At 34.7% G+C, this 20,132-nt stretch overlaps 2 protein-coding genes across 5 annotated transcripts; both read left to right on the top strand.

Annotated features, from left to right (window-relative positions):
• On the top strand, window positions 341-5,440 carry LOC18590533 (phosphomethylpyrimidine synthase, chloroplastic). Of its 4 annotated transcripts, none has more exons than XR_001929433.1 (7): window positions 341-449; window positions 1,714-2,026; window positions 2,113-2,240; window positions 2,515-3,341; window positions 3,765-4,441; window positions 4,959-5,066; window positions 5,223-5,440. XR_001929433.1 is itself a non-coding variant. In XM_018127298.1 (6 exons), exons 2-6 carry the CDS (start codon window positions 1,716-1,718, stop codon window positions 4,966-4,968), a joined length of 1,953 nt encoding a protein of 650 aa, XP_017982787.1. In that variant the 5' UTR covers window positions 341-449; window positions 1,714-1,715; the 3' UTR covers window positions 4,969-5,347. The 4 variants fall into 4 exon arrangements, 2 of the variants coding, with proteins under 2 accessions (XP_017982787.1, XP_007016166.1); XR_001929434.1 differs by having other exon boundaries at window positions 342-449; window positions 3,765-4,447; XM_018127298.1 differs by having other exon boundaries at window positions 4,959-5,347.
• On the top strand, window positions 7,119-8,978 carry LOC18590532 (50S ribosomal protein L4, chloroplastic). Its single transcript, XM_018128522.1, has 2 exons — window positions 7,119-8,104; window positions 8,745-8,978. The coding sequence occupies exons 1-2, from the start codon at window positions 7,267-7,269 to the stop codon at window positions 8,774-8,776; spliced, it is 870 nt and encodes a 289-aa protein (XP_017984011.1). The 5' UTR covers window positions 7,119-7,266; the 3' UTR covers window positions 8,777-8,978.

Raw genomic sequence — 20,132 nt, 5'->3', positions numbered from 1 at the left:
ACTGACATGTTTTTTAGAAAAAAAAAAGTTTTTAATTGAATTTTTTTTTAAGTTGAGCTTTTCAAAAAAATTTAGCGTAACTTTTACTTTTAACTAATAAATAAACTAAAAATAAAACAAGTCAATAGGCACTACATATCAACTGAAAAACAACGAGCACGAGATATCAGCCGTTGATAAATTTTCACAGGATGCATCACGGGTTCCTTCGTGGGCATGTCGAGCAATCTCGTGCCTTGTCGCAAAAACAATAGTGCAAAATGCTTTTTAAAAAAAAAAATAGTGCAAAATATCTGAGAGGTCCACGTAAACATGCGCTTTCGGTTGCCTTTTGGAGAGAACTTTCCGCCCTATATATGGTAGAAGCCGCTGAACGAACTCACTGAGGAGCTTTCTCTACTACAGAGAATTCTTAGAAGATAAGGCCAATCCTTTTTCTTATTTTCCAGGTTCTTCCTCTCTCTTTTCTCTTCACCGGGTGCTTAACTTTCTTTCTTTTGTTTGGTTCTTTTGAAAAGAAAGTTTTAAATATACTAGATCAGTAAGGAAGATTTATTTCCCTAAATTTTACTGTAATTTTTGCATTTCTAGTCAGTTAAATATATCTGAAATAATTCGGAAGATTAGAGTTATTAAATCTAAATCATCTACGGAAATGTAAATAAGAAATCTACATGGAGATTTTATGTGCTTATTAATTTTGATTTGTGGAAAATGATCTTGTTACTTTAGTTCTGAAAAGATTTAAATTTCGTTCTTCTTGTTATGCTGATGAATATGAAAGATTATATAACATGAGGAGTAGAATACAAAGCAAGAAGCATATGTTATTCTTAAAGCTCTGGTAAACATTTTATAAATGAAAATTGATGATGTTTACCAAAATGCATAGAAATTTGTGGTTCTCGAATCACATTTCAGGTCCATTTTGGTGTCCTTTTAGGATATTAGGAACTTGAGTAGAAGTGTTTTGTTTTCCCAAATGAATACTTTGTGAAGTTTGATATTGATGTGATTTCATAGTACAACAGAATACGATCCAATTAATTAACTTAGAAACTAGACTGATCAAAACCAAAGAAACAAATGATTACCAAATTCAAAATAAGAAAAGAAATGGTAAAGAGATAACACCAACAGTATACGTGGGTTCAAGAACCAGTTGCCTACTTTCACAAGCACAGCAAAATAGAGATTTACGATCGAAGATTTGACATTACAATGGTCAAGCTCACCCGAAAATCCGCTTACGGCTAATTTTTCATCTTTAGTCACCCTCTTAGGATTTTCATGTGTTTCTCACTATCTTGATGGTGACTACAAAACCAAAGAACCTTTTATACTAACTTTAAGCAAACTCTAAAACTAGTATTCAGCTTAAAAATAAAAGACACTAAATGGGCTTAAGAATCAAGAAATAAAACCCAACCGATATGCTGTGAAGATCTGTTAGCATTCCTGGTAATTCTAATTAAAATTTGACTTTTGTTGATTTCAAGATACATATTTTATGCTATTAGTTAAATTTCTGTATCCACAAATCTATTATTTTGTTCTCAAGAGAGAAACAGTGAGCTTTTTTTGTTTGTAACGAAATCAACCTTCTCTCTCTGCATTGGTTGATTAATTGTGTTCGGATGTTGCTTATGTAGTTAATTGTTTGATGGTTGTCATCATTTATCAATAACTTACCACATGCTGCACTCAATCCAGATATGGTATCGGTGCATGCTAGTTTCACATCAGTTGTATGCAAGAATGGCAACTATTCTGCTCCTACAAGGTTTCCAAGTACAACCTTTTTACCTGGCTTTGATGTGGTTGGGCGTATTTCAAGTGCTTGTAAGAAGGAAATATTCAATCCTACCATGAATTCAGGTCCTAGAGCCACATTAACTTTTGATCCTACAACAACCAATTCGGAGAGAAGCAAGCAGAGGAAGCATACCATCGATCCTGCTTCCCCTGATTTTATGCCGCTTCCTTCCTTTGAGGAATGTTTCCCAAAGAGCTCAAAAGAATGCAGGTTAATTTGGTTATATCTAGCTTGTTGGTTCCATTTTCTTTCCCTTTTTCTGGCAGTGATTTTTTAATGCACGATCTATCTTTCAGGGAAGTTATTCATGAACAATCTGGCCATGCACTCAAGGTTCCCTTTCGAAGGATCCATTTGACTGGAGATGACCCAAACTTTGACACATATGACACTAGTGGTCCTCAAAACATCAATCCACGCATTGGTAGGGAGCTCAAATTTTATGTTTTACTTTCTTGCTGTTGTTTGAAGGCTTTAATGTTATCTTCTTTTTCATTTTGTTCTGCTTACACTAACTCCCCACTCTTCTATTTTTGATAAATCTAAATTGTTAGTTTGGGTCTTTACTCCAGTCTGATTCTCTTCTAGTTACTCCATCATTCTAATCCTTTTCATATTTTTGATTTACTGATATGGTTATGTTTTCATATTTATGGTCAAGTTAATTGCTCAGTCTTGTGCATGACATCTTTAAACAGGACTCCCTAAACTGCGCAAGGAATGGGTTGACAGACGGGAGAAGCTGGGTGCACCAAGATACACTCAGATGTACTATGCTAAGCAGGGAATCATTACTGAGGAAATGTTATTTTGTGCTACTCGTGAAAAGCTTGACCCAGAATTTGTAAGGTCAGAGGTGGCCCGAGGGAGGGCAATTATTCCTTCCAACAAGAAGCACTCAGAGCTAGAACCAATGATAGTTGGCCGAAACTTTTTGGTCAAAGTAAATGCAAATATTGGAAATTCAGCTGTTGCAAGTTCTATTGAGGAGGAAGTTTACAAGGTTCAATGGGCAACAATGTGGGGTGCTGACACTGTCATGGATCTCTCAACCGGACGCCACATTCATGAAACCCGTGAGTGGATCCTACGTAATTCTGCTGTGCCTGTTGGGACTGTGCCTATCTATCAAGCACTTGAAAAAGTGAATGGCATTGCTGAAAATCTTAGTTGGGAAGTCTTCAGGGACACCCTGATTGAGCAAGCTGAGCAGGGTGTAGATTACTTCACGATCCATGCTGGGGTACTGCTGCGATACATTCCCTTAACTGCAAAGCGTATGACAGGAATCGTTTCTCGTGGAGGATCTATTCATGCAAAATGGTGCTTGGCTTACCACAAGGAGAACTTTGCTTATGAGCACTGGGATGATATACTCGATATCTGCAACCAATATGACGTGGCGCTTTCAATTGGGGATGGACTAAGACCTGGATCTATATATGATGCCAATGACACTGCTCAGTTTGCTGAGCTTTTAACTCAAGGGGAACTGACCCGTAGGGCTTGGGAAAAGGATGTACAGGTATTTCAAGTTGGAACTTACATAAGGGCCTTTTGCCTTCTGCTTATAACGATGTTCAAAAGTTTTACTCAATTTGAAGCATATTACTGGCTCTGCATGGTTTTGGTTATCTTATAACATCCCATTTAACATTTACAATGTTCATATCAGCTTAATAAAGTATCAGGTTGGATTATGAATCACTCTGTGTTAAATGAAAATGTTTGGTGCAATATTTAATGTTATTAGCAATCTCATTCCAGCATTTACAATGTTGTATTCTCAAATAAGCTATACCCTAGGTTATCCTATTTTTCCATCAGTAAGCATTTATAACTACAATAATTGTTCTTTATTTTCTGCAAAAAAATTCCTCATCTAAATGTTTTCTTCTAAATTAGGTTTGTAGCTTGCGCTATGAAGTTTTCAATTTTGTGTTTTTAGGTAATGAATGAAGGACCTGGACACATCCCCATGCACAAGATTCCTGAAAATATGCAAAAGCAGCTGGAGTGGTGTAATGAAGCACCTTTCTATACCCTTGGTCCTTTGACAACTGATATAGCTCCTGGATATGACCATATTACTTCTGCAATTGGTGCAGCCAACATTGGGGCTCTTGGCACAGCACTTCTCTGTTATGTAACTCCAAAGGAGCACCTTGGTTTGCCAAATAGAGATGATGTGAAGGCTGGAGTAATAGCATATAAGATAGCTGCTCATGCTGCTGACTTAGCCAAAGGTCATCCACATGCTCAGGCCTGGGATGATGCATTAAGCAAGGCAAGATTTGAGTTCCGGTGGATGGACCAGTTTGCTTTGTCACTGGACCCCATGACTGCCATGTCCTTCCATGATGAAACCCTGCCATCTGAAGGTGCCAAAGTGGCTCATTTTTGCTCTATGTGTGGACCAAAGTTTTGCTCAATGAAGATAACAGAGGATGTCCGAAAATATGCTGAGGAGCATGGTTATGGGAGCCCTGAGGAAGCTGTGCAACGTGGGATGGATGCTATGAGTGCTGAATTCCTGGCTGCTAAGAAAACTGTTAGCGGGGAACAACATGGTGAAGTTGGTGGAGAAATTTACTTGCCAGCCAGTTACATCTCCTCCTCTGAAAGGTGAAGGTCAGTATACTGGAGCAGTTCATTCTTATTGAAGTTCTTGAAGGTATTGAATGCAGCACTGAATAGGTTATAGTCCAATCAAATTATTTCATGGTAAAATAACTTAAATCCTTTTGAATATTCATTTTTTAAGAAAAATTCAAGCGCATAATGTATCTAATGGACAACAGACTGTCCGGGTCAATGTCAGATGATTAATCCCCTGCAGGTTTACTTTATCCTATAATTATCAGCGTCCACTCCCAATGGATTTTAAGAGTTTCACTTAATGCAAATGAAAGGATGTGTGCTATTTGTACTATGATTATTATAAGAACTCAGACCAGTCTATCAGAAGTGCGCTTAGTTCACATGCACTAGATATTCCATGGTTAAGCATAATTGTTCTTACTTAAACTCAAAGCATGTTATCTTTTTGTACATGCATTTATCATCTTTCTCTGCCTTTATTTCCAAATCTTTGTTTTTCTTCTTCCCTTGTGTGGTACATCTCATAGAGATTTCCTTGCAGGGTCACATGAATGAGGGGAATTGCTTCAGAAATCCTTGGAGCCCTGATGATGCATCATTAGCTCACTAATAACAGTTATATATGCAGTCTTTTACTATCATGCATTAGGTGAGTACCAGTTTAGTTTGTTGAGTAGCTCTTAAGACATCGATATCTGTTCTGCCTTCTCTATCGTTTAGTCTCGATAATAAAATGTTTGGGCTACAACTTCTATGCACATTGAGTTTATGTTCTTGATGTTGTATTAACATAAAAACGCACCAGGGGTGCCTGTATCTGCTTTTAGCTCTTTGGCATTTTGGCCAGGATGCCGTGGCAGATGAGGCTGAGAAAGTCCCTTTGAACCTGAACAGGGTAATGCCTGCGTAGGGAGTGTGCATTTTCTTTTTCCTTTTTGTCTCTTGGTTAAACAGGAAAGGAGCTCTCCCTTATCCCATCAATGATTTGGGCTAAGCTGATCCATGAAGGGCAGATAAAGGCAACATCTCACTCCCAAGTGTTGGATAGAACCGAAATTGGCAGTCTTTTATGGTTTAACCAAAGAGTTCATAAAGTAGATAAACATAGTTTGATTCAAGTTTTCGGCTAGAAAAGGGATCTAGCAAGCAGAAAGAGGGGGTAAGGGAAAAAGAGGGAAAATGAGTTTATAACATATATAAAAGAGTAAAAGAAGAATCTTTAAAAATAGAAAAACCCTTTTTTTTTTTTTGCTTTTACTTTTGAAATAATTTTAATTTTATTTTTTCATTTTTGGATAATCATTCGCAGTCCACACCTCATGTCGATTCAATGCCAGCGAGTATAATGGATTGAGATGAATGGTAATAGCAATTTTATATGATTATACGAAATTTAAAGAGGTGTCTAACTGCCAATGACAAAAAGGACCTCATTTAAGTTTGTCTGGTTCGATTTAATTAAATAAAATAATAAGAATTTATTTAATATATTGTAATTAATTTCCTTACGTATGATTACTCAATAAAGTGAGTTCCTTTTTTAAAAAAAAAAATATTGTAATTAAATCATAATTTCTTTTAAAAACTATTTTGTCAAAATATAAAATATTTTCAACTATCTTCCACGCTTCTCTCCCCCTCTCTTGTTCTTCATCTGTAAGCATATCCAAATCAATCAGCATCTTCTTCCACGTTTTTCTCCCTCTCTTGGTCTTCGTCTGTAAGCACCTAAATTAAAATCCTTTCTCATTTACACCTTCTCATATATGTTCGTTTGTTCAACCTTTCAACGAGATATGTGAATTGGTTAAGGCTTGAGGCTTGATATATATATATATATATATAAGAATCGAGTTACATTTATCGTATATAAATTTCAAAATTTAAAGAAAATGTCACAATTGGTACATATTAGTTTCTTAATATGCACATATTCAAAACCTCAAAAAGGATATGTGGATGTGTTTAGACTTGAGTATGGACTTTTATTTTGAGGATTTAGGTATCAGATGTTTCTGTGAAATATACAGGATTTTTTCGCAATATATATTTGAAATGGAAATATAAGATATTTCTCACTAAATTCTTGGGTTATTAATATATAAGTTAGGATACATAAATGATATTAGAACCATACGTATACATGTTCTGTTTCCATATTATATGAGTATCTGTTAATTTTCAGAATAAATTATATTAATGTAAATATGTCAAGATTTTAATTTTGTTTATTTTGATACAAAAATTTAAACTTAGAATGCCTTGCAAAATATAAATTTTTTTAATATATAAAAATATAAAAAAAAAATTCATCAAATTCATAAGTTGATTGTCTTTAAAAAAAAGGTTGATTAAACATAATAAAAAATAAAAATTTATTTAAATTTTTTAAAATAATTTTAAAATATTATATCAAATTAATATGTATTATATATAATTTATCTCACTAATTACCTTAAGTTAATAATATATGGGAGAGCCCATAACTATCTACATATCCTAAAATTATTTACTAGGTTTAGGCTTTCGGTGGAGATTAAACCTTTGTTCGTCTAAAGGACAAACGAGAAAACCAAATTAAGTCCATTACACTAAAGTTTTAAAAAAAAAATCTGCGTCAGTACGTCTGAATATGATTTTCAGAGATCATTACACCAAAGTTTCCTTATTTTAACCCCGTTACACTTGTTGATAATTACCCCTTTCCTTTCAACTCCATTTGTCCAAGGAGACAAGCTTAACCAAGGATAGGAAAGTTGTATGAGTGGATAACGCAACACACTTTTCACTCTTTGCGTTCCTTATTTTGCTCTTCTTTCGTTGCATCACCCAGAATCCGAAGAACAAAAATGGCTACTTCAACTCCAACGCCCACTTCGCTTTCCTTCTTCTCATCGTCCCTTTTCCTCTCTTCTTCCTCCACCAAGCTCCCCTGTCTTTCTCTCTCCTTCAAAACCTCCTCAAATCCCAACCTCTGCATTGCTTCCCAACTTTCCACACTCTCCATTCTATCCTTCACCGGAGAAAAAATCGGCGAAACCTATCTCGACCTCAAGTCGGCCCCACCCGAAACCGCTCGAGCCGTAGTTCACCGGGCAATCATCACGGACCAACAAAACAAGCGACGTGGCACCGCCTCCACTCTCACCCGCAGCGAAGTCCGAGGTGGTGGGAAAAAACCCTACCCCCAGAAGAAAACCGGGCGGGCCCGTCGTGGGTCTATGCGCAGCCCTCTGCGGCCCGGCGGAGGTGTTATCTTCGGGCCCAAACCGAGAGACTGGTCAATTAAAATCAACAAAAAGGAAAAGAGATTGGCGATTTCGACGGCATTATCCAGTGCTGCCCAGAACACGATAGTTGTGGAGGAATTCGGGGATAAATTCGAGAAACCGAAGACGAAAGATTTTATGGAGGCGTTGAAGAGGTGGGGATTGGACCCGAAGCAGAAATCGATGTTTTTGATGATGGAAGTGCCGGAGAATGTGAATTTGTCGAGTCGGAATATCGGAACTTTGAGAATGTTGACGCCGAGGACGCTTAATTTGTTTGATATCTTGAATTGCGATAATCTGGTGTTGACTCCGGATGCAGTGGATTATTTGAATGGAAGGTATGGGGAAGATTATGAAGGGGACACTGAAGATGATGATGAAGAAGAAGAAGAAGGAGGAGGAGGAGGAGGTGAAGGTAAAGTTTTTTAGTTATTTATTGCTAGAGAATTATTATTAATAATGGTGCTTTAATGTATTGTTTTGTTGCATTACAAATTTTGTGTGTAGGGGAATTGTTTTTGAATGTGAACATGACATGTTTAATTTTGGAAGGTGACCTTATTGTACTTGTTGGAGATTTAGAAAATTGAAATATAGATATGTTTCATGTGAATGTTTTATTGGAAATACCAAATTGGGGCTGTTTCAAAATTATGTTTGATGGAACATTATACAATGTAAATATGGAGAATGTGTAGTGTACATTGAACATATGGAAGGTTGCAAAGTGAGTAGTAAGAGGTTTATTCTTCTTAGGAAAGAGCTGATATTTAATTGTTCTTCATATGAATAACTTGTAATAAATGATCGCTAAATGAAAAATGGTCTGTGTGAAGTATTTTAACTTCAGATCCGTGGTTCTTGATTGGTCTGTCTGCATTTGTGAGCTGGTATAGAGATGACAGGGTGCCCCTAACTATAAATTTCTTTTGTAGATCCTGCGAATTGCCTGTTTCTGTCTGTTTTCCCCTTTGCCTAAGTCATGCTAAAAGGAAACAAGAATTTAATCGGCCTTTTGTGTATTGATTTTTTTTATTACTTTTTAACATTTGCAGAGGCAAATGAGAATGCTGATGCAGAACGATGACCTCCTTTTCCATCACTTAACCTATAAGCCATCGCATTTCGCATAGCCTGAAGCATTTTTCTGCTGTGCCTAAATCAACAATTCTTGCAGGCTAGTTTTGGTAAATTTTTTTAGTGTATTATTTCTGTATCTTGGCACATCTTTACAAATTTGTATCTATTTAGTTCATCAATGTTGTAACATTCTTCCAACCATTGCTTCCTGTCTTGTTCTCCCTTTTTTTGCGTATTGCTTTTTGTTATTCATTACTTTTAATAAAATTAATTGGTTGCCTGCAATGGACAGGCAAGGTTAAACCTTGAATTCAAATGGGAATAATGGATAGCGTGTTGGGAGGCAAGCAATGCAAATGAACTACAACCAGGATAATGCGTTAGTTTGGATTTAGAAAATTCAGATAGCTGTTACCTAAAGAATCAGTTCTAGCATGATGAACAAGCATAAGTAAAATTGTCTTCAAACACCTAGTGATTGTTTGGAGGTGACTATTGAACTTCAGGTATCTACTTTTAGTCATCTGGTGCACCAGTCTTCGGATTGGATTAATTTGAGATATCACTGTGGTTGTCTACAAGTTTTAGAGACTGGAATTGCAGGTAGTAAGTACATAGTACAACAAACAGAAGGATCAACTGTAGGTAAGAGAATCCTGAAAAATTATCTGTTTATAGGAATCATTTTTCAGAATGTCTCCTAGTTTGTGCTAAGGGGTTTTATCTTATATTTTATTCAAGTCTTTGAACTTAATGAAGCATAGGGTAAAGAAAGATAAAGAAGATCTTGAAGTAGATGTGGAATGGAAATTTAGAAGATATGTATGTGTGTACATGGAAGAAGGCTGCTTATGTATGTTCAATCGAAGACTTGCAATTAACCAACAGACTTGGGCCCTGTTGTTTTAGTCCTTCCCTATAGAGTAGGCTGACCTGCTAGTTAGTCATATTTCTAGGTTTCTGGCTACAGAAGTTGGAGTGGCAAAATAACTGAGGCTTATGGGATCTAAGTAGTGAGGTCTGGATTGAAATATGCAATTGTATAGCGACTAACCATCAACAATATTCATCATGACTGATACCTCACTGGTCAGTTTATTAGCTTCACAAGTCTGACCGCATTTTGGTACACAAAAGACAACAGAAGGAATTTATATGCAAAACTGTTAGCAACTGCTTCTCAAGCAGGAGAGTCAGAAGTACTTGCAGATGACTGATCATGGCTCTTTGATCTCGGCCTGGCGACACAATAATTTTCTCCAAAGGTAAGATGCACCCAAAGCTGGGACGGCCAACAGCTGGAAGAACTCTTCTTGGTGAGAGTCGAGCACTAGCTTAACAAAGAAACCAATCCATATCACAAATAAGAACCACCTCAGGTACGGGAAAAGGATCATTACAAGTGAAATTCTGGCAAGAGGAGCAGATAAGTGACTGATATTGCTGATAATTTTAGGGCATTTGCTGTCGCGAATTCGGCGTTTGAAGTCAGTCACCGTGGCTATAACATATATTAATGTAGCAATGAAAAAGAGCATAGGAGAAGCGCCCTCTTTTGTGGTACTTGAGCAACAGGAGGGGACTGAAGGCCAATATTGGGAAGCTTAAAACTGCATGCAATGCTGCCAAGTCATGTGCGTACGCTGAAGTCAGAAGAGAAAACAAAGAGCTAAATGACTTGATAAAACCAACCATCATATGGCTAAAATTTATGGATAAATAATTTGATAAAGTTATAAAACTAACAAATTTAACTAATGGGTAAAAAGAAATATAGTTGAAAGATTTAAAGACACTAATGTTTCAAGATCAATAAGTAGATAAAAAGAAAAGAATGTTATAAAAAAAACTTAAAAGAACAAATAAAGATAATTGAAAGAACAAGAAAAGAAAGTATTTATAGGGAAGAAAAGAGATCTTATTGAAATGTGTTTACAAATGAATTGAGAGTACCTATTTATAGGCAAATAACCCTCTTATCTTGATAGAATTTACAAGATGAAGATAACACTTAGAGATTAGATGGATTAAATTTCAATCCAATCTTATTTACATCAAATCTAGATATAGATAGAATAAATGGATATTCACAAAAATATTCATAACACTCTTCCTTGAATATCCATTGTGTTAAGAATATGCCTCGTTAAAATCTTACAAAGAAAAAAAAACCTTATAGGAAAAAATCTGAGTGAAGGAAAAAGTGTACATAATTCTTTTCAAGAATACGCTTATGAAATACTGCCTCATTAAAAACCTTATCAAGAAAAACTCAGTGAAAAAAATCTTGATGAAGGAAAATAGTACAGTGCGTATTTTACTCTCCCTGATAACTGCATTATTTAAGATCTTTAAAACGGCGCATCCCAATCTTTTGTACCAATTTTTCGAATGTTGCAGTAGGAAGGGTTTTAGTAAACAAATTTGCTAAATTGTCACTTAAACGAATTTGTTGAACACTAATATCACCATTTTCTTGAAGGTCATGAGTGAAGAAGAATTTTGACGAAATATGTTTTGTTCGATCACCTTTAATGTAGCCTTCCTTTAACTGTGCTATGCAATCAGTATTATCCTCGTATAATATTGTTGGAATTTCTTTCTTGGTTGACAAACCATACATTGGTTGACAAACTACACATTTCTTGAATATGTTGAGTTACAGATCTTAACCAGACACATTCACAACTTGACTCATGAATTGCTCAAATTTTTGCATGGTTAGAAGAAGTAGCAACTATAGTTTGCTTTACAGAATGCCAAGAAATAGCCGTACCTCTATATGTGAATAAGTAACTTATCTGGGATTGAGCTTTATGTGGATCTGATAAATATCCTAAATTTGCATAATCAATTAAGTCTGATTTTAATAATATAAGCTCATATCCATTGTTCTTCGAAGATATCGAAGTATATGTTTAATTCCATTCCAATGCCTTCGAGTTGGAGAAGAATTATATATTGCTAATAAATTCACAGCAAATGAAATATCATGTCGTGTATTGCTAGCAAGATACATTAATGCTACAATTGCACTAAGATATGGTACTTCAGGACCAAGAAGTTTTTCATTATCTTCCCGAGGTCGAAAATGGTCTTTTTTCACATCTAATGATCTTACAACCATTGGTGAACTCAATGGATGTGCTTTTTCCATATAAAATCGTTTTAGCACTTTCGCTATATAATTATATTGATGGACAAAAATTTTATTTGTCAAGTGTTCAATCTGAAGACCCAAACAAAACTTTGTTTTTCCAAGGTCTTTCATATCAAATTCTTTCTTTAAATAATCCACGGCTTTTGATAACTCTTCAAGAGTCCTAATAATGTTTAGATCATCAACGTAAACAGCAATTATCACAAATTCATATCTGAATTTTTTTATAAAAACACATGAGCATATTGGATCATTTTTATAGCCTTCTTTCGATGAATATTCACTAAGACGATTATACCACATGCGTCCAGATTATTTTAATCCGTATAAAGATTTATTTAATTTGATCGAATAAATCTCCCAAGATTTCAAATTTTGTGCTTCAAGCAACTTAAATCCTTTAGGGATTTTCATATATATATCATTTTCAAGTGAGCCGTATAAATAGGCTATAACTACATCAATCAAACGCATTTCAAGCTTTTCATGTATTGTCAGACTAATTAAATATCGAAATGTAATTGCATCCACCACAAGAGAATATGTCTCTTCATAATCAATACCAAGCTTTTGGGTAAAACTTTGTGCGACAAGCCGTGCTTTATATCTCACAATCTCATCTTTCTCATTTTGTTTTCGCACAAATACTCATTTATATCCCACTGGTTTTACCCCATTTGGCGTACGGACTACAGGTCCAAAAACTTCACGTTTTGCAAGTGAATTTAATTCCATTTTAATTGTTTCTTTCCACATTGGCCAATCATTTCTATATCTACATTCTTCAACAGATGTAGGTTCAAGATCCTCATTTTGTTTCATAATATTGAGAGCCACATTATATGCAAAAATATCGTCGACGTTTATTTCATTTCGTTTCCATCTTTTTCCCATCATGACATAATTTATTGAGATCTCTTCATTTTACTAATTTCAGGTATCTAAATTTCTTCTGAAATTATGTCAGGGGTCTCTTTTGGAGTTTTTGTTTCCTCTTCTTGACCATCTTGAATATTTGCTTCTTTTCTTTTTCAAGGAATTTTATCTTTGGAACCGATTGGTCTTTCACGCTTCTGGCGTATCTTAGACTCATTAGCAACAACAAATTATCCTATATTAATTTCGATTGGAGCATTTGTAGCTAGTATATGAGATTTAGTTACTCTTTGTAGGTCAGTAAATACGTCTGGCAACTGATTTGCTATATTTTACAAATGAATTATCTTTTAAACTTCTTGTTCACATTAATTTGTGTAAGGATCAAAACTAGATATTGATAATGTATTCCAAGATATTTCCTTTTCTAGCTGCTTATTTTCTCCTCTTAATGTTGGAAAAATTGTTTCATCAAAATGATAATCAGCAAACCTTGCAATGAATAAATCTCCTGTTGAGGGTTCTAGTTATTTAATTATAGATGGAGATTCATATCCAACATATATTCCTAACTTCTTTTGAGGATCCATCTTTGTGCGTTGTGGTGGAGCAATTTGAACATATACCACACATCCAAAAATTCTTAGATGAAAAATATTTGGTTCATGATCATAAACCAATTGTATAGGGGAGAATTTATGATAACTTGTTAGCCTGATGCGTACAAGTGCTGTTGCATGCAAAATGGCATATCCCTAAGTAACAATTGGAAGTTTGGATTTAATAAGTAATGGTCTTGCAATCAGTTTAAGGCGTTTGATAAACGATTCTGTAGACCATTTTGTGTATGAACATGACTAATAGATTGTTCAACATTTATTCCAATAGACATGCAATATTCATTAAAAGCTTGAGATGTAAATTCACCAGCATTGTCAAGGCGAATTGTCTTGATTGTATAATCAGAAAAATGTGGTCGCAGACGAATTATTTGTGCAAGTAATCTTGCAAATGCCAAATTGCGAGTTGATAATAAGCATACATGTGACCATCTTGTTGATGCATCAATTAAAACCATAAAATATCTAAATGGTCCACATGATGGATATATGGGTCCACATATATCACCTTGAATACGTTCCAAAAACATAGGAGATTCAATCCCAACTTTTGCTAGTGATGGTTTTATAATTAATTTACCTTGAAAGCATGCAACACATTAGAATTCATTAAATTGAAAAATCTTCTGGTTTTTCAATGGATGACCACATGAATTTCAATAATTTTTCGCATCATTATTGATCTTGGATGGCCTAACCGGTCATGTCTAACATTAAAATTATCAGTAAACTTCTGGTTTACATAAGTTTCAATCATTTTAATTTTTGTGTAGTATATTCCAGAGGACAAAGCGGGTAATTTTTCCAATACACATTTTTTACCTAATATAATAGATATAATATAAAGATATTCAGTACCTCTTTTATTTGTTGTCTCAATATGATATCCATTCAAATGATTATCTTTAAAACTCAATAAGTTTCTTTAAGACCTTATAGAAAATAATGTATTTTTTATTATGAACTTTGTTTTCCAGGTAGTGAAATATTGGCTCTTCTAGAACCTTCAATTAATCTTGTATTACCAGATATTGTATTGATATTAACTTCTTTTATTGTCAAGTGAGAAAAATATTTCTTATCTTTAAATATAGTGTGCATTGTAGCACTATCTATTAGACAAATATCTTCATCATTGATTTTGGATCTAACCAAATGAATATCCATATTTTCTTCAAGAAAATAAAATATATATAGTAAGAAACTCATATAAGATAACATTAAATATAAACTTTGTTATTAAAATACAAAAAAAAATCTTCCTAATAAACATATTAAAGCACATTAACTTCTTAATAGAATTATACTAAACATAGCAAGTTCCTAATAGAGTTGTACTAAAACACATCAACAAATAATTTAAGAAATTTCATTTTTGAGATTTCCATCACCAATCAAATGATCAATTCATCCTTCAGGGTGGGCAAAAAAATCAACAACATCCAAGTGTGTTATATCAACTTGGCTATCATCTTCAACAAAATTTGTTTCGATATTTTTTCCTTTATCTCTTAGTGATGCTTGATAAAGTTCAACAAGATGCTTTGGTGTACGACAAGTACGTGACCAATGGCCTTTCATGCCACATCGATTACAAATATTTTCTGTATTCCTTTTACTTTGTCCACCTTTGTCTTTTTCATATATCTTTTTACTATTCATCCACTTCTAGTGGGTATTCTTATTATCAGAATAATAATTTGTGTAACCACCATGACTACGATAATTATGACGATTTTTTCCACGTCCATGATCACGACCACGACCACAGTCAGAATTTCTAAATGATGTCGCATTCACTTAAGGGAATGGAGCAAAACCAGTTAGTCGAGATTCATGATTTTTCATCAATAGCTCATTATTTTCCTCAACCACAAGGAGACATGAAATCAGTTCAGAGTATTTCTTAAAACCTTTTTCATGATATTGTTGCTGCAGGAGCACGTTTGAGGGGTGAAAAGTAAAGAATGTTTTTTTTAACAAATCAGCATCAGTCACCTTTTCTCCACACAATTTTAGATTAGAACTAATTCTGTATAATGTTGAGTTATATTCACTTACAATTTTAAAATCTTGCAATCGCAGATGCATCCAATCATAATGAGTTTTCGACAAAATTACTGTTTTCTGGTGGTCATATCTCTCCTTTAGACTTTTCCAAAGATCGATTGGATCTTTTATTGTGAGATACTCAATTTTTAATCCTTCATGAAGATGGTGGCGAAGGAAAATCATTGCTTTTCCCTTATCCTGATTGGATGCTTTATTTTCTTCATTGATTGTGTCTTCAAGACCCATAGCATCTAAATGGATTTCAGCATCTAGAATCCAAGATAAATAGTTCTTGCCGGTAATATCAAGAACCACAAATTCAAGCTTTGTAAGATTTGACATTGTGATAGCTTAAAAGAAAAACATAAATGTTAGTATTACACAATATATCGTAATTGGCAAGCAAAACAATAAATTGACTAATGAAAAACAGTTAATATAAAATTGAAAATTGACTTATTATAAATTTGTAAAATTTGGGCAAAACACTGAAGTGATAATAAACAAAAATCACCTGAAGAAAAATTGAACTTCGATTTTGTGAAGCTTAAGTGTGAGAGAGAATCGTACTGATTACGTATTATAAAAATAACTTAAAAGAACAAATAAAGATAACTAAAAGAACAAAAAAAGAAAGAAATTATTTAGAAGGGAGAAAAGAGATCTTATTGAAGTGTGTTTACAAATGAACTGAGAGGACCTATTTGTAGGCAAATAACCCCTTTATCTTGATAGAATTTACAAGATGAAGATAACACTTAGAGATTAGATAGATTAAATCTTAATCCAATCTAATTTATATCAAATCTAGATATTGATAGAATAAATGGATATTCACAAAAACATTCATAACAAAGAAGATATATTTAATTGGGACGTGTTTTCTTGTAACTCTTTCTCTGCTTCCCCAAAGAGAAGCTTAATTTTAAGAGTAGTGGAGTATGACCCGTGCGATGCATACGGGCCAAATATAAGACACACACATGCGGTCCACACAGCAATTTTAAACTCTTTTTGGAAATACTTTTCAACCTTTGAAATCGACACCTAGTAAATTGGGGTTTCTTTTTAAATATACTAGAATATTACCCATGTGCAACACACGAACCTCTTTGCACCCCCTCTCTTTGCTAATTTGCTTCAACATCTTTTTCTCTTTCTCTCTATTTGCCCTTCACGCGGATAACTCTGACCCCTTTGCACCCCTCTCTTTCTCTCTTCTTGCTTCAACATCTTTTCCCTTTCACTCTCTATACCCTTCACGTGGTTAACTCTGAAAGCCCCATTAGGGCTTCCTTTTAAGTATGTTATAGACTAGGATTGAACCCCGCGTTGCGTTGGGGTTAAATAAAAAACTATTTACTTGATTGAAGAGAAAATTGAGTTAGACATGTTAGCACTCAAAGCAAAGTTATGTATAGACAAAAAAAAAATAAAGGCAAACATGAGAAAAGACCTTAAACTAAAAAATTGTTCTATTCTAAGAAGTGCTAAACACTAAAGTGAAGAATAAAAACCAAGATAGAACAAAAAAAAATAGAGATATGGTAAGAACACTAGACATGGCACCCACCTCAGACCACACATGTAGACAAGGCGTAGAAAATCCAAAGGCCAAAATGAAATCCCAAAAAGCAAACACAGCATTGAATCCCAAAAACCAAAACTCTATGACCGAAATCTACGATAAAATATTAAAAATTCATGATTCCCTGTTATTTTCCAAGTCGACCGAGAGCAAGCCTGAAGTATCGCGTAGACTTGAGGGAAAGCTGACAATGAGGAAAGTTGAAAAGATGAAAATGATCAAGTAAATCTAAGCCAACTCAAGGAGTAAAAGAACAGGGGATGGGAATGGACAAAGAAATACCAACAAGGTCAAATGACTTACTAATGTGGGCAATTTGGGTTTTATTTGAGAACCCATGACAAAGATTTCAAAACGCTCGCTTCAAGTTTGACGAGTTCAAAACTCCTTCCTAGAATATGTAGCTTCTCTGGCTATGGAGAAAAGAGATATGAATTTGACTAATGGAAAATGTGAGTTGATTGGTTCTTTTGTAAAGTTGGATTTACTAATAGGTTTAGATATTGATGGAAAAATATGGATTGACTGTTTTTTTTGTAAAGTTGGACTTACTAACAGGTTTAGAAATTGAAAACGTGAGTATTGCCTGGATCGACACGTGGGTAAATGAGGGCTTATGTTATAGATTAGAGTATGAATCTGTGCAACACACTGGCCTCTTTGCACTCCCTCTCTTTGCTTCAACAATAAACTCTGACCTCTTTACACCCCTTTCTTTCTCTCTCTTTGCTTCAATATCTTTTTTCTTTCACTCTCTCTACCTTCCACGTGGTCAATTAGAGGCTTCCTTTTAAATATGTTATAAATTATAGATCGGTAAGAGAGAATTAATAAACTCATTGGCGCCAGAGCAACCTAGCAATTGTTATAGGATCTCAAAAGCGCGCGAGCTAGCGTGACTTTCATACCCGCCACCGTACGTGATATAGATTAACCAGTGCGTGAAACACATCTATGCAAAGGCTTGAGCAAGGGAAGCTAGCCGTTGTGCGATTGTCTTGCAAAAAAGGATTGATAAAACTGAAATTATTTGCGACTTGGGTTTTAATGTTTTCCAGCGCTGTTCCTGCCTACTGTCCTGTGTTGATAACTGGTGCACTGTAATGGTGTTGTTTCGCTGTCATGTATCTTGATTGAGTTTTTGCAGGCAAAACCGGCATATTGACTGAAGTTATTTCCGGCTCTAGATATATTTGTTCGTTATCAGGTATGATAGCGTTCCTGGGTAGCCAACTTATTGCAGTGTTAGGGTGATACGTCGCCTTTGTAACGGGCAAGGCTTTTTCCAGGTTTGTTGCTGCCAGGTTCGGGTGCAACTATTGCAGTCTCGACTCTTAGGAAGTAGCGATCATTACTACGTGCGTATTGCTTCTGCTTCTTTCGCTAGCAAAATGATTTTTAAATAATGAATATTGTTTCATTAGTAAAATAATTTTTTTACAAGAACGTAGGACGAATTTAATGTCAATCGTTGGTGAGCAAATTGATTCTAAACCGGAGGAGAGTCAGGAGTACTTGCAGCCGCAGACGACTGATCCTCATTCTTTTCTTGCTTGTTCCAAAGGTAAGATGCACCCGAAGCTAGCAGCTGGAAGAGCTCTATCACAAAGAAACCGATCCATATCACAAACAAGAACCAACCCAGGTACGGGAAAAGGATCATCACGAGTGAAATCGAGGCAAGAGAAGCAGATAAGTAACTGACATTGCTTATAACGTTGGGGCATTCGACACCACGAATTCGGAGTCTAAGTTCCGTCACCATGGCTGCAACATATGTCAATGTAGCAATGCAGAAGACCAGTATGATGATGCTGTTGTCGTCATTGAATGGAGAAGCATCGGGTTCACGGTACTTGAGCAACAGAAAGGGAACGAAGGCTAATATTAAGAAGCCTAAAATTGCATGCATTGCTGCCATGTCACCTGCGCTGAAGAAAACAAAGGAGCTGCTTCAGATTACATCACTTGATAAAACCAACCATATCTAGTCATTATTAAGGTCAAATAATTATTTTTTTTAATAAAAACTTTAAGCTTAATGTATCCATGTACGATACTCTTTAATATGACAAATAAATTTGTAAAATGGAAAAAAATAATATTAGGAAGTGTATTTCAATAAGAAAAATAAAGAAAAAGAAACAAATAGTACTATTGAAGTACTATACAATTATCTAATCAAAAATTAACCAATGACAAATGAGTAAAAAGAAATAAACTTTGCAAGATTTGAAGATTAATGATTGCTAAAACTTGAACTTGATTGAACTGGTTTTAAAATAAATAAATAAGAAAGAAAAATGAAGAAAATGAAGAAGCTTTGATTACCTTGGATGCATTTTTTGGGAACTCTTTTTGGCCCCCCTACCCTAAAAGCACCCACAAATGTTTTCTGCTTCTCCAGTGAGAGCTTTATAGAATGATGAAAGGTGATTTATAGTGCATTGCATGGCAGACAATTTTGTATTTAACAATATCAGTTTCTATTCCAACATTAATTCTAGAAACTCAATAAAACAGCTAGTTTGTCACTTTCATAAAATAAAGCCTTGGTCAAATCAAAAGCGTGCACATAAGTCACATCTGCCGACCAAACATGTATCATTTATTTCTAGGACTAAGAAATTGAAAGCTTTCTTATTTAATATAATATATAGTTTGAGTTTTGTTAATTAAAGAAAACCAAGTTGTGCATTTATGCTAACAGACTCAACTCAGTTTGACTTTTGATGGGAAACTCACTTTATCTGTTTCGTTTGCCTTTGAGCGTTGAGCATTGCATGTCAAGTACAGACGGGGAAACTTTGTTGATTTTTGCAGAGTCCAAATTCAGCTCAATTAACAACGAATAATACGGATGTGATGATTGGTGACAATGACAAAGGGATTAATAACATTACCAGTTTTAGTTTTGAAAAGAATATTATATATAAGCAAGAAGATTTGTGTGGTTTCATGGCCGACTAATCCTTTGATAAGCATATCATGGTGGTCAAAATTTAGTCGTTAGATTGATTAAGAATATGTTATAGTTTAATCTCCACACTTGAATCTTTTAGAATCT

The sequence above is a fragment of the Theobroma cacao genome, chromosome 9 (genome assembly GCF_000208745.1).
Source record: "Theobroma cacao cultivar B97-61/B2 chromosome 9, Criollo_cocoa_genome_V2, whole genome shotgun sequence".
Classification (NCBI taxonomy): Eukaryota; Viridiplantae; Streptophyta; class Magnoliopsida; order Malvales; family Malvaceae; genus Theobroma; species Theobroma cacao.
The sequence above is the reverse complement of the archived record's forward strand: the minus strand, read 5'-3'. Positions and strand labels throughout refer to the sequence as shown.

Excerpts from the sequence above, each read along its gene's own strand:
- LOC18590533 (XM_018127298.1), top strand. The coding sequence starts at position 1,716 with ATGGTATCGGTGCATGCTAGTTTCACATCAGTTGTATGCAAGAATGGC. Across the intron at positions 2,241-2,514 it reads AAACATCAATCCACGCATTG|GACTCCCTAAACTGCGCAAG; the intron begins GTAGGGAGCTCA and ends ATCTTTAAACAG. Across the intron at positions 3,342-3,764 it reads CTTGGGAAAAGGATGTACAG|GTAATGAATGAAGGACCTGG; the intron begins GTATTTCAAGTT and ends TTGTGTTTTTAG.
- LOC18590532 (XM_018128522.1), top strand. The coding sequence starts at position 7,267 with ATGGCTACTTCAACTCCAACGCCCACTTCGCTTTCCTTCTTCTCATCG. Across the intron at positions 8,105-8,744 it reads AGGAGGAGGAGGAGGTGAAG|AGGCAAATGAGAATGCTGAT; the intron begins GTAAAGTTTTTT and ends TAACATTTGCAG.